General features: G+C 36.1%; 2 protein-coding genes across 2 annotated transcripts; one reads left to right on the top strand and one right to left on the bottom strand.

The window, feature by feature from the left end:
• Positions 1-388: 388 nt before the first annotated feature.
• On the top strand, positions 389-4,540 carry N7462_006357 (putative nuclear pore complex subunit Nup133; the record flags this gene model as incomplete). Its single annotated transcript, XM_057078075.1, has 3 exons — positions 389-688; positions 797-4,217; positions 4,272-4,540. The coding sequence occupies 3 exons, from the start codon at positions 389-391 to the stop codon at positions 4,538-4,540; spliced, it is 3,990 nt and encodes a 1,329-aa protein (XP_056933655.1).
• Positions 4,541-4,919: 379 nt separating this feature from the next.
• Positions 4,920-7,677, bottom strand: N7462_006356 (uncharacterized protein; the record flags this gene model as incomplete). Its single annotated transcript, XM_057078074.1, has 3 exons — positions 4,920-5,172; positions 5,230-5,380; positions 7,629-7,677. The coding sequence occupies 3 exons, from the start codon at positions 7,675-7,677 to the stop codon at positions 4,920-4,922; spliced, it is 453 nt and encodes a 150-aa protein (XP_056933654.1).
• Positions 7,678-24,567: the final 16,890 nt, after the last annotated feature.

The following is a 24,567-nucleotide window of genomic DNA, read 5'->3' as shown; positions in this document are numbered from 1 at the left end:
TCGTATAGAACAAGACCAAGAACCCAGTCCAGTGGAAGGCTAAAGCTGACTTTCACTAGGAATAGAAGAAGATGCCATAGAGTTTGAAGATCAACCAGCGTCAATAATCCACATGTAATTATCATTGTAGCTATAAATACTAACGGCATGTTGTTCATTTTTCATTATACATCCGGGCATCCGGGCATACTCAGGACCTCGATCGAGGGCGACAAGGGAAGTACTCTCGCGTTCCGCTCTCACCGCCTTCGGTCGAACGTCTTTATTTACTGCCCTTTCCACAGCTGATTATTCGTCGCGCATCGCTTGACGCTTCAACGCTCCTTATCCTGTCTTCTCTGGCCTGAGCCAGGACCTTGCATGAAGACGACTCAATAGAATCCACAAAATGTTTGTTCCTAAAGGAGCAGCAGGGCGCAACCCTCGAAGGCGCCAGAGAACCAGTTCCGATGACTCTGTCAATCCTCCAAAAGCAAAGCGACAGCGCTCGGTTTTGCGGCAAGCAGGTGACTCTCCGTCTAAAGGGCTTGATCGCGACCAAAGGGACATAGCCGATGCATCGAATTCTAGCCTAGGCAACAAAAATGAAGTGATTTCCGACTCCATCGGTACCGAATCACATCTCCCCATCCGGAATACCAAACTGACAGAAGGGCTTCGAGATCCCCTTGAAGGGACAATTGTGCTGGTGAGTTAGCCTTATTTCCCTCCTTATCTCTTATATTCTGTATCTTCAGGGCCAGCGCTAACATTTCCCCTTGAAAAATCCGACAGTCAAGCACCGATTACTATACAGTCGATCAACTTCCTGCTTTACCAGATCAAATCCGAGGCTCACTTTCAGGTACAAGCATATTGTTTCTATCGCTCCATTACTTTCTTGCTCGTGTCACTGACATTGTACTGCAAAGAGCCACTCCGGTGCTTTTTTGCTCCCACTCATAACCATGCTCTGGCATTGACTAATTCCCATGCGATCATATGGCCCTATTCGACGCCTACGTCTGCCCCATCACCTTCGCAAACATTTACCGTCTTAATCCCCGAGTCATGCCGAGATCCCAATGGCGCGGTACCACTCGGCGTTTTACTCTCTGCTGCCACTGGAGAATACCCCGGTCTTCTTGTCATTGTACCAACCACGGGGAAAGTCATATACTGGGAAACGGTATCGAGTGCTGCTTCTCTGGGGCTACCTCGGCAGAAGCAAAGTGGAATTCAAGGAATCACGCCTGGTCTACTCTCCGGCGAATATGCGACCGAGGTCATGAATTGTGAACCCTCGGGAGTCATTGTCGCATTCTCGTCTGGACGAGTGGCACATATCAGCCTCCGAGACCCCCAAGGGAAACCCTCGGTGCTCGTCAACTTCCTGAGGAGTACTGTGAGTGGCGGAGGCGGGTTTTTGGGTGGAATCAAGAATGTCTTAGGTGGGGGGTATTGGAGGAAGGAAGTAACGGCGGTTCGAGCAGGCGCATCCCGCCAACGAGGACAACGAGACGTTATTATAGCCACTTCTTCTGGATGGGTGGAGATATGGGACACTCATTGGAACCACGGCAATGCATTGAAGAAAAAATATGACATCAAAGGAGACATTGCGGCCACTATCCCTCAGGATCCTGCTGTGGCACCTGGAGACACGGATCTCAAAGTCATGGATTTTGCTGTTTCCACACAACAGACCCCTGACGGAACTGATCTCCAGGGTTCTGACGAATCATGGCGACTGCTCCTTGTTGTTAGTACGCCACAGTGGCTGGAGTCGAAAACCTTGTTCGTTGTTGAGATGCATTTGTCAGGATACGGCACTCGCATATTGTCTGCTCGAGCCGTTGACCTTCAGGCAATACCTATCGTGCAGAGTGACTTGAAACCAAGGATTCTAGTTTCAAGACCAGGACATACTGCTTTCATTCTTCTCGGCCAGTCTCTCATTCTTATATCTCTCGCTAGCATTGAACAAACGCCGACCTCACAACTCCTTTTGGATTCGCACAAATTACCTCAGGCGTTTCAAGATACCATCCATCTTCGATCTGGCAGTGGTTATGAAATTCTCGGGTATGGCCTGGATGACCGAGCAGATGGTCATAATAGCACAGCATGTGTTATGATGATTCGAAACTTTGGTGTTGTTCGGGTCAGTGTGACTCCCCAATTCTCAATTGAGGAGGAAGCCGATGAAGGCCAAGTTACCGCAAAGCACAAACTTGAACAGGCAATCTTCTTTGGCACCATGGCAAAGAACCCCTTAAACCTCCTTTGGGAGAGTGATCTCGACTTTCCCGCAGCTGAAATTGAGCAGGCTTCGCTGGAGATCAGCAGGGAGCTTCTCCAGTCAAGGTCACGATTTATCCCTACATCTGCAATCTCCATCGACCAAAACCTCAGGCTGAGAGCCAAGGCCCTCAGTGACCTTGCGTCATTATTGCTTCGAAAAGGCAATCCCCTAAGCCGCCCAGCAAAATGGGAACTTCTATGGGGGGCCGAAAAGCTTGCTGCACAAAGAGCCATGTGGAAACTCGAGGAATCACTACAGAACAACAGAGAAGGCGCTTTTCTGAGCCATGTGATTGAATCAATGAATGATAGGTTCAAAACTCGCTCAGATCTTCCTCAAGGTGGAGTTGATACGGTACGGCAGTGGTTCTTGAGAGATTCTTACCAGATGGAACATATAATTCCCTGGATTAAAAATGCGATCAAGCCTCGCAAGGGTAATTCATCCAGGCAAGCACGAAAGCTCTCGGAGCAGATTCTCGAAGCAAGCGAGCTGTTCCTCGCCATTACGGAAACCGCCTACCGATATCGTGACGAGTATGCTTCTTTATACGGGTTGAGTGATGACTTTGTCGAAGATGGCGTCCTTGCTGATGGGTACGAGGAACTACCAGAGTTCTGGACATCCAGAGCGGTGGGCTACACTGAAACAGGTCATCTATTGAATTGGGAGCTAGACAGCTGTCGAGCTTGGATTCAACAAAAAACATCAAATGCAGATGCGCCAGATACTCAGGTATTGAAAAAGATTGCTGAAAACAGTGCGCGTCATCTTCGAGTTCTCGGTCAGATGCACCGAGAGCGGACGCGCTGGCTTGACGCACAGGGAGATTCCAAATTGTCCGATGAAAGTGCTTTAATCGAGCAATCTCACATCAAGGAACGCAAGTGGCAGCTCTTCAAACTCGCAGGAATTGGACATTTGCAAGATGCACTTGGTCTTGCGGAACGGTTCCGAGACATGGGAGCTCTCGTCGAGCTAATTATCGAGCTCCAAGATCAGGCGAAGAACCAGTCATCCCAAGATGGTTTTGTGGATGTTCCTGGAATGGCCACGAATGAAGCAGATGTGAATTACAGAATTTCGCAGTATTTTGAGAAATTCGGTGAAGCTTGGGCAGATGCGTACTTTTCACGGCAGATTTCCATGGGTCACCCTGGTGCATTGCTTTCCATGCGCAAATACCAGCAACATGTCACTAGATTTCTTCGAAAATCTTCTTCATATTCTAGATTGAGCTGGATCAATGACGTGACTGGGGAAGCTGACTGTGACACCGCTGCCGTCTGTTTGGAGAGCCTTGCACTCAGTGGTGAACAGGAATTGTGGAATCATCGTGTGCAAATATCATTAGCAAAACTCGGAAAATTGGCTTCCAACGAAAAAAGCCCATCTCCAGCACACCGTTCCGATTTGGAGGAGGACATTCGACGACTCGGTGATTACAACGAGATTGACGAGATTCAGGACAACCTTCATGCCAGTGTCAAGTCAGTCTTTGAGGGCGCAATTGACCGGAAAGCAGCGGCGGAGTTGGCCCTCGATTACTTTGGAGGCCATCTTGCGGAGAATTTCCCTTCCCTTCATGATATATTAGGCGACGCTCTCTCCGGTCTGGTTCATAGAAATGTCATTGGTGCGGATGGTCTTATTGATCTCCTCACTCTGATGAGCTCCGTCAACCCCTCTGATGACAGCGACAATGATCTTCATGGACGAGAATTCTATCAGGCTCTTCAAGTGCTTGATCACAGTCGCTACGTGCAGCAAGATGCCCCATATGCCTCGGCGATAAGAAAATTGATATGGCGACGTTGCATGCTCAAAGACAACTGGGAGGCCCGTGGTAAAGCTGCTGAATTGTCAAATGGAGATCTGGATGGCTCGGCTCGAGACACTGTGCTTTACCAAACTTTGTGCTTGTGTTTAAATGGTGAGTCTTGGCCACGTTCCTTGACCAATCTTCGGGCTAACATATCATCTACAGACCGGGCCAGATTCACCTCTCAGTCTCTGCTCAAGCCTCTTTCTCCAGCTGAGACTTTGATGGCAGGGTCAGAATCTGACATTCTTGCATCACGCTTTCGCCCAGAGCAAAAGGCTCGGATAACTATGGACCTGAAGCGAGAAGACGACCTTCTTCGTGCATATGTTGAGACTGGGAAACTTGATTTCTGGTTTCAGAACCTGTTCACATTGATTGGGTCTAAATTGACCTCTACTGACCTTGCAGGTGAGGGGACATGCAGCCTTTGACTTCCCTATGGAATCCAAGACCCGACCAAGATGAATTCCAATGGATTGGCTTTGCTCTGCTTGGAGCTATGATGGCCTACTGCATAAAAGACTTGTGATATACATGAAATAGTTCAATTTGACTTGGCATTGTTAAGTATGGATTCTTAATTTCTGGGTATGTGGATGGATTTCTAGCCATTGCAGACGATCTGCCGTTCTGTCTCGCTGCTATCTGATGATGCCTTGTTGGAGGACGAAAAAGGTGTGTAATTAGCCAAGGCAAACGTCCCTGAACTATGGCCAAATATGAAAGATCATTTGAGAGACTTGAGAGAAGGCAGCAGTCACATTCCATGACCCCTTGGAAAATCAATCATGTCAAAATGCGCCATATCCCCTACTTTCGCACCGCCGTCTGGTCGGTTTCACTTTCAGTGCTGCTACTAGTGCTCTCAACCTTTGTTACGACACTCTCGTCTATCACAGTCCCTTCCGAAAGCCCATGGAGCTCTTCCTCAAAAACAGGCTCTGATTCAACTGTTTCAAACTTGGTTTGAAAATCCGAAAGACCTTGAGTGCTGCTATTAGATCGACGCCGAGTATTGGTGAATGTATAACCGTAATCCTGCATTTCATCTCCAGAGCGACCCCTGTAGCCGTTTAGCAAAATTGTTTCTTGATAAAAATTGGCTTTCGGCAATTCTCACCAATTCCTTTTTCCACCTCCATCTTTCTTCGTCTTGCGAGGATCCGCATCGGTAGGCCCCGATTTTGCAAAATAGCGCGGCAGAGGGTCACGAGTTGCCATCATACCATCGGGCAGATGGTCACGATCATTGAGCTTGTGCGAGCGAGTCACTAGAAGAATCAGTGGAGTTCTAGACAATTAAGTGTATGCTCACTTTTTGAGCTATGTGAATTTCAGCTGAATGTCGTGGTGTAGATAGAGAAAGTCGAAGGACAAGGAGCCAGAGGGGAAACCAGGAAGTGGTCTCGCGTGACTCGTGACCTCATACCTGTGGGGAATGCGGGGGTTGCACTAATATGGCCCCACCAACTTTAAATTCTGTAAGATGCTAGTTCATGGTGGTAAACCCCCTCTGGTCATTGATAAAAGCGAACACTCGTTATGACGGGAGTAAAAACACTTCAGAGGTAAATTGAAATATTTCGGTGATTAGCTAAGGGTTGGCAAAGGGTATACATAAGAACGCGAATATTGATTCTGAAAATTAAGGCGGTGAAATCGGTTTCATTTTTGAACGTTTACTCTCTCCCTAATTATAAAACTATATGTTCTTGACCTGGATAGACTCTCTGTCACCCTAGTTACTAAGCCTCTCTATTATATAATAACCAAATGATAACGTATTCCACAAGCGAGCTGCGCACACAAGCGAGCTGCGCACCCTACCAACCACTACTTTTTGAAAACACTATTTTTCCACCAAAACGCCATATATTTAATTCAACTATTTACTAGGGCACCGAGTAATCTTATGCCCTATATTCCCACATCCAGAACATTGAAATACACGCTTAGTAGTAGGCTTAGCGCCCTTAGTAGGCTGCTGAGGAAGCTCTGCATTATCGTTTTGAATAGCTTCAACGCTTGCTGGCAACGTTGAAACTAGAGATATAGATTCGCCGACCATAGAACCTTGCTGCCTAGATATCTGGCGAGTAGACCGTGTGCGTTTTTAACGCTTCTTCTCGTTGAATTGGCGTAAATCCCTAGCTTCCTGTGCTAGAAGCGCTCCGTTATACATCGCTAATTGGCACCCCTTAATTAATTAATCTAGCGCTCTCTCTGTAGGGCTTCCTAGCGACCGCGAGCGCTTGCGTAGTAGAGCTTTGATAGATGATGCTTGCTTGCTAAGCTGCTTAATCGTATGTAGCGTAGTAGGCACGAAAGCGCTACTCCTACTACTAGGCCTACTAGTAGTAGTAGGAGGTGTAGGTATTCGAAGCGATATATTAAGCTTCGATAGGACTCGGTCGGCATCTAGCGGAACTAGGCCGGCGCTGGCGAAGCTTGATTGTACAGTGCTAGGTAGGAAGGCTTCCTAGCGTGCTAGGGTATAGGATTCTAGGAAGTCGAGCTTGTCGATATAGTTATATCCTAGGCGAGCTTGGGCCTTAATTAAGCGACCGTATGCGCATTTAAGGATAGCAAAACATCCTATATCTAGCGGCTGTAGAAGATATAACGAATGCGGCGGTATACAGAGTGGTATAACGTTATTTTGCTAGCAGATTTGGTCGAATTGTAGTGTTAGATAGCTTCTATGACCGTCTAATATTAACAAGCGATATTTGCCTTGCGTACGACTAGTAGTTGCTAGAATAAAGAGCTTTTCTAGCTAGCGTAGGCCTATATCGTCGGTAGTCTAACCGTTCGGTGATATTTCGAATCGCTAGTCGCTAGGAAGGTTATCAAACTAGCTAGCAATATAAACCTTCCCTTTAAATATTATACACAGCGGAAGCGAGAAGCCGGTAGCCGATATAGATTCAATTACTATTACCTACTCCCGATTTCTAGGTTGTAATAGTAGCTTCCGACCGTATAGATCCTTCCGTGTAACGATTCTAGTAGTAGATATCAAGCCTATTATAAAGCCTGTTTTATTAAAGTTATAGATATCGTTAGGAAGGATCCCGTTTTCATAAATCGTACGCTCTACTAGCCTAAACTACGCACGTAGGCTAGTAGGATCTTCGTTTTACGCACGTTGATAGTCGTAGCGTCTAGAGAATCGTGTATAAAGCTCTAGTCGCCGCTTAATATAATTAGAAGACTAATTTACACCTATAGTAGTAGGTATAGTATCGCCGCGCGCTACTAGTAGAAGATTTGCTATATCTCGAATATACGAAGGCCTAGGAGACGCTCCTCGGGCGTCTAGCGATAGTATCTACTAGCAAAGCGAATCTTCTTCTTCTTGTGTTAATTTATAACTATTTGCGCGTGTTTCCTAGCGATTTAAAACACCCTTTATACGCGTTCGAAGCGTGCTCTCTAGCACGCTATAAACCGCTGCTGCTTTTCGTATAGATAGGGTAGTATCATTTTGAATAGCTTTGATAGCAAGTAGTATCCTACCCTCCCTATCTAGCGATTTTGAGCGTTTTTCGGAACGTTTTGGTAGCATAGTATATGGTGGAAGATAGTAGGTGACGCGTAGGAAGCGCGTTTTGGATGGGGTGTTCGGCTCGCTTGTGGAATACGTTAAAAGGCTATAATTAGGTAACGAAATACTACCCTTTTATTAAGGTTTAGCTTTACTTAACCTAGTTTTCGCCTATTCTTACTCCCTTTTAATAGATTAGTAAGGGGTAGAGTAATATAGGAGTAATCCCTAATAAATCTATAGTAGAAGTTATAGAATCCTAGGAAAACCTAGATATCTCTATATAATTTTAGTAATTCCTATAGAATAATATTAGTAACTCGGCTAGGGTCTATCGATATACCTTTTAGGGATATAATAAAACTAAGAAATTTAACTTATTCTGTATAGAATATATACTTACTAAGTTTCGTATATAGTCCTCTATCTCGTAATCGCTAAAGGACCTCTTATAGGTAATTTATATATATAGTATAGTTAGGTAAAAAGACTAAGATATTATCAAGATAGGCTACTATATAGGTATCGAGAAGCCTATATAATATAGTATAAATATAATTCTAAAAGGTTATAGGCGTATTAGTTAGGCTAAAAGGTATAACTATATATTTAAAGTACCTATAGCGTATACGGAAGGCGGTTTTCTATTTATCTTCTTCCTTAATATAGATACGATAGTAAGTATCCTAGATATTAATCTTACTAAAGATTTTCGATCTAGTAAGCCGGTCTAAAATCTCTAAAATTAGGGGTAAAGGGTAATAATTCTTAATCGAAACCTTATTAAGACCTTAGTAGTTAATATAAAGGCGTAGTTCTCTATCTATTTTAGGGATAAATAGGATAGGAGCTTCTATAGGGCTTTTTAATTCGCGGATCTAGCTATTCTTAAGATTTTCGTCGATATATTAGCGTAGTTCTATAAGCTCTTTTTACGATAAGGGATAGATAGGGCTATATAGTACCTTAGCGTCGGGAAGAAGATTAATTATATAGTCGTATTCGCTTAATAAAGATAGGGTCTTCGAATTCTATAAGGAGAAGATATTATAAAAGTCTATAAGTTTGTCTAGGAGTCGGTAGGGGTCCGGTATAGGTTTATTTTCGTCGCGATCTATTAGTAGCTATATTTCTTTAGGTATCTTAACTATAGTAAAGATATATACGTAATTCCTAGTTACCTTATTAAATCGTTCCGGCGAGAGTATCTTAACCGAAGAGGTTCTAAACTACTAAAGACTACTTCTTCCTATAAGGTAGATATTAAGGTTATAGATAGTAGTTATCGATAGGAGTAGTAGGCTCCTACTAAGTCGTAGGTCTCGGTTAATAGCTATATATACGCGGTTAAATTAGCGGGTTATCCCTCTTAAATCGGTAGTAGTTAGTAGAATATTCTATACGCTATAGGTAGGTATTCTATATTAGTTAACTATATAAATTAGAGGTTTAGTAAGCTTAGTCGCTTCTAACTAATAGGTTTTAACGAATATATAGCTAATAAGATTAACTTCTACTCTACTATCTAGATCCGCGTAGATTTTAATATCGTTTCGGATAGTAATCGAAATATAAAATCGAGTTTAGGTCCCTACTAAGGGAGATAGAGATAAAGGCGTAGGGTCTACTCTATCTCTAGGACTTTTCCCTACTATACCACCTAAATTATTGCTAGTTTAGGGTCTTAAGCCCTAGGATAGTAGGGTAAGTAGTACTCTTCGCTTCTATATTTAAAATATTAGGTTTATTTTCTATCTTCCCTAATATAATTAAGTCTTCCTTATAGAGATAATCCTTTAGATTTATCGTTTTAGGTTCTCTTATCTTAGGAATCTTCTCTTTTAACTATAGATTTATAGACTATAGAAGATATTAATTATTTTTATAAGGGTTTTATTAAGTTATTAGTTTATTTCCTTTTACGTATCTATTCTAATTTTTCTAGATCCTAGAAGTAGTAGGTAATATTAATTATATCTTCGCGGGATTCTAGAAGTTTAATTACGTATTACCGAATAGTTATTTATAGGTCGTACTATAGCTTAGTAAAGTAGGAAAGTACTCTTTCTTTCTTAGCCGACTATAGAAAATACTATTCGAGAGTATCTAGTCGTATATAGAACTCTCTAGGATCCTTATCTCTTCGCTAAAAAACCTTTTCTAGCTATCCTATTACTTCCGATTCTAAGCTTATAGTATTTTTAATTAGAGTAAGAGTCTATTCCTCGAAGTAGGGCTAATCTTCTTTTATATTTTATTAGGAGATTAGAGCCTTTTCTTCGATATATTAATACTATCTCTATCTATATATTTAATCTATATAGCTAATCGCTCCTAGGATCCGAGTTTAGTTATTATAATATTTCTTAGAGGCTTCTTTAAATATTTATTATAGGTTAAGAAGCTACTCCTAATATTATTAAAGTAAGGAATTAAGTATAAATTTTAGGTCTTTAAATTTAATTTCCCTATCTAAGGATTCGTAGAGGTTTTAGCTAGGATTTATAGAGGATTCTTAATTACTCTATAGTATAATCTAAGATTTTAGAATCTCTACTTACTCCTATAGCTCTTTAAGCTTCTATAGTTTTTTAATAGTATCTTAGGTTACTTAGAGTCTAGTATTAAGGTCGGTCGGTACTATCTATTACTCTATAGGTAGGCTTAGAGGGTTAGCTATTTTCTCTATCGAAGAAGTAGAGCGAGTTCTTAGCGCTATCTTCCTAGGTAATCGAAAATAGAAGAAATAGAAATTATTAGAGAGTAACTACTTATATAGAGTAGAAAGCCTATCGACTAGGTAGGAAGATAAATATTAAGTAAGGAAAATAAAATACTATTTCTTACTATTATAGATCTCTCTATAATCCTTAATTTATATATAAGCTTTAATACTTTCCTATATAACTAAAGTAAAAATAATAGATTATATTTTAATATATAGTCTAACGTAGCCCCTATATAATAGAGGCAAGCAAAGGCTATAGGGAAGAGGGGTTTATAAATCCCTAACGGAAGAGCACCGAACCCTTAGGGCCTCGTAGGTTATATATCTATGTTAGGGAGAAGTAGGGCTGTTATAACGAAGCCTAACTAGTAAGGTGTCGAACTAACACCTAAGGCGTGAAGTTAGGAATAGCTTCACGCTGCAATATCATATAACAATCTCGAATATACGAAGGCCTAGGAGACGCTCCTTAGGCGTCTAGCGATAGTATCTACTAGCAAAGCAAATCTTCTTCTTCTTATATTAATTTATAACTATTTACGCGTATTTCCTAGCGATTTAAAACACCGCGTATACGGCCGTAAAGCGTGCTAACTAGCACACTATTATTATAGACCCCACCCCTAGGATGCTAAAAAGGGACACGCCTGAACTAATAGATTCTGCAACAAGGCGGTGTCGAGGAATCTTGCTAACAACAAGCAAGAATAGACTTAGGTAATAACACCTAATATCACGTGATATTATAGCTAGGGCTATGATCGGAATATAGCCTAAGATATAAACCGAGTATATCCTAGGATATAAGAGACTAGATATATAAGGACGCTTATTCACCTATATATATTTAGTTCTTCGCGTTAATTTATATATTATTACTTATAGTTACACTTAAGCTTGATAATCGACTATCTTTAGTAACGTAATAATCTTTCGGTATAATATAAGGATATACTCTAACTAGGAGGAATACTTAGTAGTTATTATATAACTACTTCGTCGACTAACTAGGTATCCTTTAACTATATACGTCTTCGGTCTACTTTATAGATCCGAGCCTATATAAGGCTAGAGTAGGTAATAGTATAATTACGAGGTAGATTATCGGAGATTACGAGAGAGGTACGTTACGATAATATATATTTTACGTTAACTAGTTAGTAGTACGTAATATAATTAACGCCCTATCTATTATACTATAACTATAACATTATAGCACTAAACGATAGTACTAGTAATATATTATAGCGATTAGCTAATTAGCTACTACTACTAACTAATACTTAGTTAATATCGATAGTTAAATAGCTAAGAGATAAGTTATATAACTAAGAATACCTACGACTTATAGCTACTATAAAACTACCTAAGCCTAAGTTCTATAAAGGTAAATAAACTAAGCTTCGAGGGTCTATAATATAGATAGATATATAACTACGTATTCTTAAATACAAATATAAACCTAATAAGGTAATCTACGTGTCTACCTACCTATAAGGTCCTCGTATTTAACTAGTTCGAACCCTATATCCGCGAATTTAGTAAAAAAGAATAGAAGGATTAGGGAGATACTATAAAGAAGATATTTATATTCTATATAGTATTTAAGAAGAAACTTAAATAAATCTTCGGAGATATTAATACTTAACGAACTACTAGAAGAAAACTCGATATACTATAATAAACCGGATTAGCTAGCGTATATATAGTAGAATTTATATAAATTATATCTTACTTTAACTAGGATAAAGACTTATATATATAGTAATTCGAAAAAGGACTTAAAGACGATATTAAAGACGAACTTATAAGAATTAATCTACCCGATAAACTATATAAATTAATTAAGATAGTAGTAAAGTTTAATAACCGCCTATACGAATAAAGACTATAGTATAGAGTAGCGTATTTAGGAGGATAGTAGAGATACTTCTAATACTATTACTAGGAAGATAGATAAGGATAACTAAGGTCTAGGGAATACGATAATCCCTATAGACTATAACTAATAGAGCTCGACGTAGTAAGACTTCCGAGTAGAGAGTAAGCTAATAGGAAAGAGAAAAACCTATACTTTAAATATAGAAAACTAGGATACTATATTAAGAACTACCTAGAGTAGCGTAGTTAGGATAGTAAGCTAAAAGAAAACTAGTATTAGGGCTAGAGGAGGACCTAATAGCTAAGAGTAATATCCGATAATCGAGATAGATATAATACTATAGGTATCTAAGTATAAGAACTCCGAGCTACTAGTAATAAAGACTAGAGATAGTAGTAGATTACTACCTAAGACTACGAATAAAGTTAAGAAGAACCTTAATAGATAACCTAATATAAAAAACTCTTCTAGAAGTTAACGCTAGAGTAATAAGAAAGAATACTTTAAGGCGAAACTAGCCTAGATATAGATAAAATAAGGGAGATAGTAGAACTATTATAAGAGAATATATAGTAAGTATAGGCTAAGTAATAAATTAAGTTAATACTTAATAAAGATATTAAAATATCTAAAATATAGGTTACTATAATACTATAAGACCTAGACTTTAACTAACTATTTAGAGACTCTTAGCTTACTAAGCTAAAACTAATAATAAAGAGGAAACTAAGATAATAAATACTACTAGAGCGAGAAGAAGCCCTTTTAAGCGAAGAGATAAAGAAATAATTTCTATCTATTAATACGGATAACGTAGAGAGCTAAGGTTAGGCTTAATATCTTACTATAAAGGATAGTAGCTCTATAAGCGATAAGAGGGAAGAGATTAAGGAGTATAAATAGATATTAAAATCTTTAACGTACTCTACGCTATAAGAAATCCTAGAGATATCTTAAGAGTTCCCTATAACCGCTAATAAAATAAGCGAAGAAGACTTAGAAAGTCTTAAAGAGTTTAAGCTATAGGTATAGCGAATACTCGACGAAGAAAGTAAGAATAATATTAGGTAAGTAGCCTTAGAGAGCGTTACTAGTATTAGAGATAAGATTAAGAATCTATAATAGATAGCTAATAAACTTATAGCGTATTATCTAGAAGGATACCTATATACTAATCCTAAGTACGTATATATTAGGTATACTCGATACCTAAGATACCGAGAATAAGTAATAGTAGGGTACTATAATAATAACTATAGGATCTATATATAAGGGAAACTTAATCTAAGTTTCGAACCTAAACCTTATAAATAGATAAGTAAGCTATAATAGAAAGAGAAATTTATAGGACTCTAGATAGGAAACTAGAGAATAAAGATATAGTAACTAGTAGTAATAATATAGGGTAAATATTAGGTTATTAAAGCGAATTTAAACTATTAAACTATAAGAGTTATAATAGACTCGGGAGTAGTAGGAAACTTTATAAGCCTAAGATACTGGTAGTAAAATAATATTAATATAATTAGGAAATAAGACCATATATTAGGAGTACGACTACTCTAACTAGTAGATAATAATAAAAAAGATTTAAGACTAGTAGTATTTTAGTTACGAAAGATAAGCCTTATAGAGCTTAACTACGATATTTATAATAAGGAACTATTAGTAATAGTTTCCGCGTTTAAAGTATAGAGATACTACCTAGAGGAAGTAAGATATTAGGTAGTAGTAAAGTTAGATTATAAGAACCTAATATATTTTACTATAACTAAGGAACTTATAAGACGATAAGTTCGATAGATAGAAGTCCTAGTAAGTTATAACTATAGAATTAAATATTATAAAGGAATAGCTAATAGCTAAGTAGATACTTTAAGTAGAAGGCTAGACTACTAAGAAGGAGTCGGACTAGTAGAATATATAGTATTTAGAACTAATAATAAAGGATATTTAGTTTATAACTACTAGATAATTACTATAATAAGTAAAGTATAAGAATCTAAATAGATATAGCGACTTCTATAAGTAACTAAAGATAATAAAATAATTAATAAGCTTATAGAGTTAGGAAAAGATAATCTTACTTAAATAGATAAAGGATTAGTCCTAATATATAGACTAATATATATTCTAATAATACTATAAAAAGAAGTAATTAAGTAATACTATAATAATTCTATATAATAATATATAGGAATAGAAAAGATAATAGAGTAAATATTACGAAACTACTTTATACCTAACCTACGACGAAAGGTTATAGGATATATTTAAAGATACGAAATATACTAGCGAAATAAACTAACGAGATACGCGCTATATAGTACGCTATAGAAAAGCGAAACGCTAACTAAACTATAGGAATAGATAACTATAGATTTTATTACTAAACTACTAAAAAGCTAAGAATAGGATATAATCCTAGTAGTAGTAGATAGACTTACGAAGTACGCTTATATAATCTTAACTACGGAGATAATTAGCGTAGTATAGTTAGCGTAGATCTTATTTAAAGAAGTATTCTTAAAGTATAGAATACCTAGAAGGATTACGAGTAATAGAGATAAGCTCTTTATATTAAAATTCTAGTAGTTATTAATAGACTTAATTAGAGTAGAGTATAGACTCTCTACTACTTACTATCTGTAAATAAATAGATAGATAGAGAGAGTTAACTAGATACTCGAATAGTACCTACGAATAAATATAAACTATATTTAAGATAACTAGGTCGTACTACTACTATTAGCCTAGTTTACGTATAATAATATAGTTAATATAATAACTAGAGAAACTCTATTCTTCGTAAATTATAGAAGAAATCTAACTATAATTAGAGAATTAATTAGAAGCTACCCTATCGCGGAAGAAGCCTAGTTAGTAGTAAAGGAATTAAAATAGCTATATCTATAGCTATACTAAGATATAGAGTTCCTTAGTAATAGGATAGTACTCTACTACGATAAAGGTAGATTAGAGAGACCTAATCTAAAGAAGGAGAGGAAGATTTACCTCCTAAAACGTAATATTAAGATAAAATAACTAAGTATAAAACTCGATTACCTACGAATTAGACTATATAAAATCGAAGAAAAGATTAGTAAGATAAATTTTTGATTAAGACTACTAGAAAGAATAAAAAGGATATACCTAATATTCTATATATTATTACTAGAACTAGTACTAGAAAACGCTTAATATAATAAAAAAGGAGAAGAGATTAAACTCGATAAAGAATTCGAAGTAGAAGAAATACTAGACGAGAAGCGAATTAATAGAAAGTACTATTAGTGCCTTACACCGCCCCCTAACCCTTCCGGGTTGTGGGTGCGCTATACACTAATTTCCACCTACATACTAATTTCTATCTTTTCCTATTTCTCCTATCTATCGCTACATCCTACTAGTATCTATAAAGAAAATATCACCGTTCTAGCGTGCTTCCTCTGCTCTATCTAATGATGCCTAGGATTCCTGTGTAGGATCTAGTAGTAGTGATATTCTATATGCTTTCTTCCACTGCTTCCTTACCCGCTTCCGCTCTGCCTCTACTTCCTTCTTATTTCTTTTAGTAATAGAACGATTTGTATCTCTAATAGAGAGCACCCCTGTTATACTAAGCGGCGTTTTAACCTAGCGCTTAGTGATTGAGCGCTGTAGTGGTTATTAAGCTTCCCTAATCTTGCGAATAGTATCGTTCGCTAGATTTAGGTTCTCTATAGCAATCTTGTTATAATGAAATAACCGGTTAAGATTGCGTTGCTGCCTAGGCGTAAGATCTTCTTGTTGATATCTAGTAATCTTCTTTTGATTCTTCTCTAGATCCTGTATAGATCTAGGCGGCGATTTATCGATACTAGAAGAAGATATAGTAGTTTATAGTAGCGGCGAAGGTGTTGAATAAAGCGGTAGATCTAGTGCTATAAGATCTTGATACTCTTAGATAGGAAGGCTATTAATAACCTTTCTACTATCGACTAGATATATCCTACGATCTTTAAACGATTCACGAATAATTCGCTGGCTAAACGCTCTATTCCGAATATCACTGATTATTCGAAGGAACTCGGATCTTCCGATAGGGCTTCTACCCTAAAACGCTTAGTCGTTATTCGCTAAGCGGAAGTGTTGCTTATAGCTTAGAAACGGCTTGCCGTCTAGCGGCTAGCAAAGATACGTAGTATATAGTAGGAATCCTATAGGTAGGATATTATTCTCTTCGCAAAGGTGTAGGAATTCGAATATAAGATATAAACCGTAGCTGTCGAATATTAGGATACGTTTTTTACCCGATTTCGTACGGTCGTATATTAATTCTATAAAGAATCGAAGCTATTAAACTACTATACTATCGGTTATCTAACCGTTTAGCGATGTAGTGATAGTAGTTCTTAGTAGTAGGTCGTCTGTTTAATTAAACTAAGATTCTATAAAGATACTATTACCTTTAAAGATAAACCAGGGTTCTATCTACTACCCGTCGGTAGTAATACACTCGATAGACGTAATATTTTCGCCTTAGTCTAGCTAAGGAAGGTAGTAGACCTTCCTACTACTACTACTACTAGTAGTAGTAGTAGTAGATATAACGTTTCTAGACCTTCCTTCGCCTAGTTGAAAGCCGTATTTATCAAAGTTATAGACTAAGCGTGGTAGTGTAGTCTTCTTGATTATTTAGGCTAGTAGATCGTACTAATTCGCTAATACTGCTAGGTCTTCTGCTAGGATTCGCTTTAATTCTTTCGTTTACTGCTTAGTAGGCCCTAATTGAAGATGTTTAGGAAGCCTATTAATAAAGCGATACGCCTATATCTTGCTAACCGACGGCTTCCCGACGCGTTAGTATACACGATTCGCCTACGCTTCTAGTATCCTAGGAGTAATAGGCATATAGCAATCGTTTATATATTGTATCTAGCGAATCAAGGTTTCTTCTTGATAGGCTTCTAGAGCGTATCTAACCCCGCTTCTAGCTGTACGAGGCCCTGTATACTTTTTGACTCGGTTTGCAAGCGTACGCCTAGGCACGCTATATTCGCGTGCTAAACGCGCTATATTCGGCTTCTCCTCTCGTGATATAGCTAGGTAGGCCTCTGCTATACGAGATTCGTCAAATTTAGGCATGTTTAGAAGGTAGTATTGGATAGGGAACTAAAAAATAGAGATATAGGGGAAAATGGAAATTAGTGTGTAGGTGGAAATTAGTATGTGGCGCACCCACAACCCGGAAGGGTTAGGGGGCGGTGTAAGGCACTAATACTATCTTATTAAGTAGAAGAGGTATAATACTAATAATAATATATAGGAGCCTATTAAGAATCTAATAGCTTACTAACTATTAGTAGGACGATTTTACTAGAAGCGGAATTATAACTAGGAAATTATAAAAAAGTATCTAAATTATCCTACGCGAATTCGGAAGACCTAAGGACTTACGATAAACTAGGAAGATCGGAAGTCGCTATAAGAACCTAATAGTTCGTAGAATAAGTAGTATTATTATATCTAGTAGCGGTACTAGACTCTACTCTATATTTATTATAAGTAGAGGCCTCGAGACGCTCCTTTTTAAGATACTCTAGCTCTTTCTTCTTATAGCGCTTAAGCTTCTTAAGCTTAGCGATATCTTTATAATTATAAGCGATAAAGTTACTAGTATAGTTTCGGAGAAGTATTTTATAGTAATCTAAATAAGCTAGACGTACTATAGCTTCTTAACTAGCCTAGAGGGTAGCGTAGCGCTACTTAGTAATATTAGCTTATATATAAATAAGATAATACTACTTAGCGTCGGTATATAAGGGTTTAGATATAGTATACTTCGGAGAACTACTACGAATATACTCGCTATAATAATTAGAGGTTTCTAGTTTAAAATAGACCTTACTTAAGCGATTATAGCGATTATAAGAGATAACCGCCCTAAAACCTTTGTCTTTAATCTTTTAATAAAGGAAGTTCTTTTTAATAGAAGCCTTAGATAATATAGTTAATAAGAAGATATACTAAGGGAAGGAAAAGATAAAAGTATAGTAGGGGATATTTATAGCTACTTATATCTTTCGAGGACGAAAGATTAGGAGAGGAGAAGATAATATTATAGACCCTACCCCTAGGATACTAAAAAGAGACACGCCTAAACTAATAGATTCTATAATAAGGTAGTATCGAGGAATCTTACTAATAATAAGTAAGAATAGACTTAGGTAATAATACCTAAGGTTACGTAATATTATAGCTAGGGCTATAATTAGAATATAGCCTAAGATATAAACCGAGTATATCCTAGGATATAAAGGACTAGATATATAAGGACACTTATTTACCTATATATATTTAGTTCTTCGCGTTAATTTATATATTATTACTTATAGTTATACTTAAGCTTAATAATCGACTATCTTTAGTAACGTAATAACCTTACGGTATAATATAAGGATATACTCTAACTAGGAGGAATACTTAGTAGTTATTATATAACTACTTCGTCGACTAACTAGGCGCCCTTTAACTATATACGTCTTCGGTCTACTCTATAGATCCGAGCCTGTGTAAGGCTAGAGTAGGCAATAGTACGATTACGAGGTAGATCGTCGGAGATTATGAGAGAGGTACGTTACGATAACGCATATTTTACGTTAACTAGTTAGCAGCGCGTAACAACTATAAACCGTCGCCGCTTTGCGTATAGATAGGGTAGGATCCTTTTGAATAGCGGCAATTGCTAATAGGATCCTACCCTTTCTAGCTAGAGATTTTGAGCGTTTTTCGGAACGTTTTGGTGGCATAGTATATAGTGGAAGATAGTCAGTAACGCGTAAGAAGCGCGTTTTGGATAGGGTGTTCGGCTCGCTTGTGGAATACGTTAATTTTTATAAGGTAATTAGATAATTCAATCTTTCCTATTCTAAGTTATATTAGTACTAACGATATCGCTTTCCTTAGGCCTTACTAATAGTTAAGGATATCTTCTTTCCTACTACTTCTCCCGCTAGTAACCGCTTTATTATTCTTACGCCCTTCTCCTACTATAATACCTTCTACGCCTATTTTGCTTGTTATCGAATATTCTATTTAATTATAGATATAAGGATAAGATATCGGTTATCGGGGATTAAAGTATAGTATTAGAAAGGGCAGCTTCCTTAGCTATTATATTAGTAAGTTTATTTCTAGGGATACCTTTATACGTAGAGATCTAGTAGAGTTCTATAGAGACTCTACCTTCTAGAGCCTAGAGATACTAGATTACTAAGATTAAGTAAGCTTAATCTAAAGATATCCTGAGCTAGCGAAGGGCTTATAGTATAGCTTAGAAGTCGGAGAAGATAACTACTTTCTTCGGTACTTAGTTTATTAATTAGTTTATTAATTCGATTAATTAGCGAACAGCTAATAGCGCTATATTAATAGCTCGTAGCTCTATAGTATAGATAGTAGAGATTCCTTCTATTCCTATCTAGAAGCGGTAGTATATAGGGTCTTTACCCTATACTACTACTCCGGTACCTACGCGGCCTTCGTATCTAGTACTATCTATATAGATAACTATATTTTCTACCTCTTTCTAATTTAGGATTTCTTTATACTACTTCCTAGTATCCTCCCGTTTAGAGATAATTACTATCGGAGGTTCTTACTATAGCTCCCGGGCGTATATAACACAACTCTCCTATTCTCTAGCTAAGGTAAAATCTAGGTCAGCTATTAAGTATCCGCCCTTCTTCTAAGCTTAAGCCTCTATTAGTAACTACCCTAAATATTCACGCTAAGTCTTCTACCTTTAAATAAGTATTGATTTTAGTACTATATAGGTAGGTCCTATACGAATTCGAAGTATAGCCTTGTTAGTAAGCTTAGCTATAAGAATAGATATCGGTATTAGACTTAGCTTAATATATAATATAGCCGTAGCGGTAGTATAGAAAGTACTACTAATAGCGTATATAGCTTGATATTGTAAAATAGTAAAAGGTCTAGTAATTTATTATTATCTAGACTTACTAGTATAGCTAGATTAAGGTTTAAACTAAGCAGATACGCCTATTAATACTTATAGGATAATAATTACTTAGTAGAGCCTTCGTATAGTAAGCAAAGAAGCCCCTTATATAGACCCTAATAGCGATTTTAATACCTATAAGCTAGTAGTAGCCTTAGCTAGTATCTTTTCTTAGTAGTGTTTAAATATTAGCTTCTTATCTAGCTAGAAGCCGAGATAGCGTTCTACCTCCTTAGTTAGCTAGATAACCGTACTCCCGAGTTATAATAGAGTATATTAAGAGCTTCCTATAAAATAGATTAGTATATATTTCTTAATATTAAAGACTAATATATAGCGAGAAGCCTACTACTTAGCCTATAGGTAGATTCGATAAAGCTTTTAAGTAGTTTTATACTCGTTACGACCTATCGCTATAATCCTAATATTATCGACCTAGCTATAGCCGGAAGTTTTGTTAAGTGAACCCCTCTTCCCTATAGCCTTTACTTACCTCTATTATATATAGGCTACGTTAGACTATATATTATAATATAATCTTTCGTCTTTACTTAGTTATATAGGAAAGTATTAAAGCTTATATATAAATTAAGGATTATAGAGAGATCTATAATAGTAATAAATAGTATTTTACTTTCCTTACTTAATATTTATCTTTCTACCTAGTTAATAGGCTTTCTACTATATATAAGTAGTTATTCTCTAATAATTTCTATTTCTTCTATTTTCGATTACCTAGGAAGATAGTACTAAGAACTTACTCTACTCCTTTGACGGAAGAAATAGCTAACTCTCTTAAGTCTACCTACGGAGTAATAGATAGTACTAACTAACCTTAATACTAGACTCTAAGTAACCTAAGATACTATTAAAAAACTATAGAAGCTTAAAGAGCTATAGGAGTAAGTAGAGATCCTAAAATCTTAGATTATACTATAGAGTAATTAAGTATCCTCTATAAATTCTAGCTAAAACCTCTATAAATTCTTAGATAGAGAAATTAAATTTAAAGATCTAAAATTTATACTTAATTCCTTACTTTAATAATATTAGGAGTAGCTCCTTAACCTATAATAAATATTTAACGAAGCCTCTAAGAAATATTATAATAACTAAACTTAGATCCTAGAAGCGATTAGCTATATAGATTAAATATATAGATAGAGATAGTATTAATATATTAAAGAAAGGGCTCTAATCTTCTAACGAAATATAAAGGAAGATTAGCTCTACGTCGAGGAATAGACTCTTACTCTAATTAAAAACGCTATAAGCTTAGAATTAGAGGTAATAGGATAGCTAGAAAAGATTTTTTAGTAAAGAGATAAAGATCCTAGAGAGTTCTATATATAACTAGATACTCTTAAATAGTATTTTCTATAGTTAGCTAAGAAAGAAAGGGTACTTTCTTACTTTACTAAGCTATAGTATAACCTATAAATAACTATTTAGTAATACGTAAATAAACTTCTAGAATTCTATAAAGATATAATTAATATTACTAACTACTTCTAGGATCTAGAAAAATTAGAATAGATATATAAAAGGAAATAAACTAATAACTTAATAAAACCTTTATAAAAATAATTAATATCTTCTATAGTCTATAAATCTATAGTTAAAAGAGAAGATTCCTAAAATAAGAGAATCTTAAATAATAAATCTAAAGGATTACCCCTATAAGGAAGACTTAATTATATTAGGGAAGATAGAAAATAAACCTAATATTTTAAATATAGAAGCGAAGAGTACTATTTACCCTACTACCCTAGAGCCTAAGACTCTAAACTAGTAATAGTTTAGGTAGTATAGTAGGGAAATATTCTAGAGATAGAGCTAACTCTACGCCTTTATCTCTATCTTCCTTAGTAGGGACCTAAACTTAATTCTATATTCTAATTACTATCTAAAATAATATTAAAATCTATATAGATCTAGATAGTAGAGTAGAAGTTAATCTTATTAGCTATATATTTATTAAAACCTATTAGCTAGAAGCGACTAAGCTTACTAAACCTCTAATTTATATAGTTAACTAATATAAAACCTCTACCTATAGTATATAGAATATCCTACTAATAGCTACTAATTTAAGAAGAATAACCTACTAATTTAACTATATATATATAGCTATTAACTAAGACCTATAACTTAATAGGAGCCTACTACTCCTATTAATAACTACTATTTATAATCTTAATATCTACCTTATAGGAAGAAGTAGCCTTTAGTAGTTTAGAACCTCTTTAATTAAGATACTCTTACTATAATAATTTAGTAAGGTAACTAGCTAGGAATTATATATATCTTTACTATAGTTAAAATATCTAAAGAAATATAGTTACTAATAGATCGTAATAAAAATAAACCTATACCAGACCTATATCGACTTCTAAATAAACTTATAGACTTTTATAATATCTTCTCCTTATAGAATTCGAAGACCCTATCTTTATTAAGCGAATACGACTATATAATTAACCTTCTTCCTAACGCTAAGGTACTGTATAGCCTTATCTATCCCTTATTATAAAAAGAGCTTATAGAGCTACACTAATATATCGACGAAAACCTTAAGAATAGCTAGATCCGCGAATTAAAGAGCCCTATAGAAGCTTCGATCCTATTTATCCCTAAAATAGATAGAGGACTACGTCTTTACGTCGACTACTAAGGTCTTAATAAAGTTTTAATTAAGAATTATTACTCTTTACCTCTAATTTTAGAGATTTTAGATCGTCTTACTAGATTAAAGATCTTTAGTAAGATTAATATCTAGGATACTTACTATCGTATCTATATTAAGGAAGGAGATAAATAGAAAACCGTCTTCTATATACGCTATAGGTACTTTGAATATATAGTTATACCTTTCAGCCTAACTAATACGCCTATAACCTTTTAGAGTTATATTTATACTATACTATATAGGCTTCTCGATACCTATATAGTAGCCTATCTTAATAATATCTTAGTCTTTTCACCTAACCGTGCTACGTATATAAATTACCTATAAGAGGTCCTTCGGCGATTATAAGATAGAGGACTATATACGAAACTTAGTAAGTATACGTTCTATACGGAATAAGTTAAATTTCTTAGTTTTATTATATCCCTAAAAGGTATATCGATAGACCCTAGCTGAGTTACCGATATTATTTTATAGGAATTACTAAAATTATATAGAGATATCTAGGTTTTCCTAGGATTCTATAACTTCTACTATAGGTTTATTAGGGATTACTCCCGTATCGCTCTACCCCTTACTAATCTATTAAAAGGGAGTAAGAATAGGCGAAAACTAGGTTAAGTAAAGCTAAACCTTAACGAAAGGATAGCGTTTTATCGCCTAATTACGGCCTTTTAGTTAGTACTACTTCTTTAGTTCTTTAATCCGCTAAAGCCGATAAGGTTAGAAACGGATATATCGAATAGTATAATAGTAGGGATTCTATCCTAATAGGATAACTAAGATATTTAGTATCTAGTAGCTTTTTAGTTACGTAAGTTCTCTAGTACTAAAATCCTATATAGGACGCCGGATTAGGAACTATTCGCTATTATTTATTCGTTTAAATATTAGCGGTACTACCTAGAAGGTAGTACGTTTCCTATTAAAGTATATTTAGATTATACGAATCTATAAGCCTTTATAAAATAAGGAAAACTTAATAGGAGGTAAGCTAGATAGTGCTTAAGCCTTACCCTCTTTAACTTTGTAATAAAATATCGAGTAGGGAAATATAATCCCGCGGATAGACCTTCTTAGCGATAGCTACCGAGTAACCTTATAGAGGTTAACCTAATTTCGCTATTAAGCTAACAATTAGCTAGCGAAGCGTAGACGACTAATTACTATACTACTAGGGTCTAGTTATTAACTATAAAGAAACTTACCTTACTTTTCCTATACTTTATAGAAAACGAAGATAGGGTTAAATCGATTAGTATAATCGATTAGGGGGAGCTCGGGCGAGCGTACTATCTCCTTAACGCGTAAGTATAGTTAGCTTATACTTCCGAATAGGCGTACTCTATAGAAGTAGGTATAGACCTTAAGGACTTATATAGGCGACTTTAAAAAGAAGACCTAGAGACCTAGCGCTAAAAGGCTACTATTAAGTAGAAGGCTCTAGGATAAAAAGGCTAGAGTATTAGACCTAATAGTCTCTTACGATTTAAAGAACGCGTATATATCCTAATAGGGAGTAATCTTAGAACTATATTATTAAGTATTTATTATAATAACCTCCTTACTAGCTACTTTAGCTAGAATAGAACCCTTAAGCTAATATA

This window comes from Penicillium macrosclerotiorum, assembly GCF_028827735.1.
Source record: "Penicillium macrosclerotiorum strain IBT 26536 chromosome Unknown utg000006l_segment0_segment0, whole genome shotgun sequence".
NCBI lineage: Eukaryota > Fungi > Ascomycota > Eurotiomycetes > Eurotiales > Aspergillaceae > Penicillium > Penicillium macrosclerotiorum.
The sequence above is the reverse complement of the archived record's forward strand: the minus strand, read 5'-3'. Positions and strand labels throughout refer to the sequence as shown.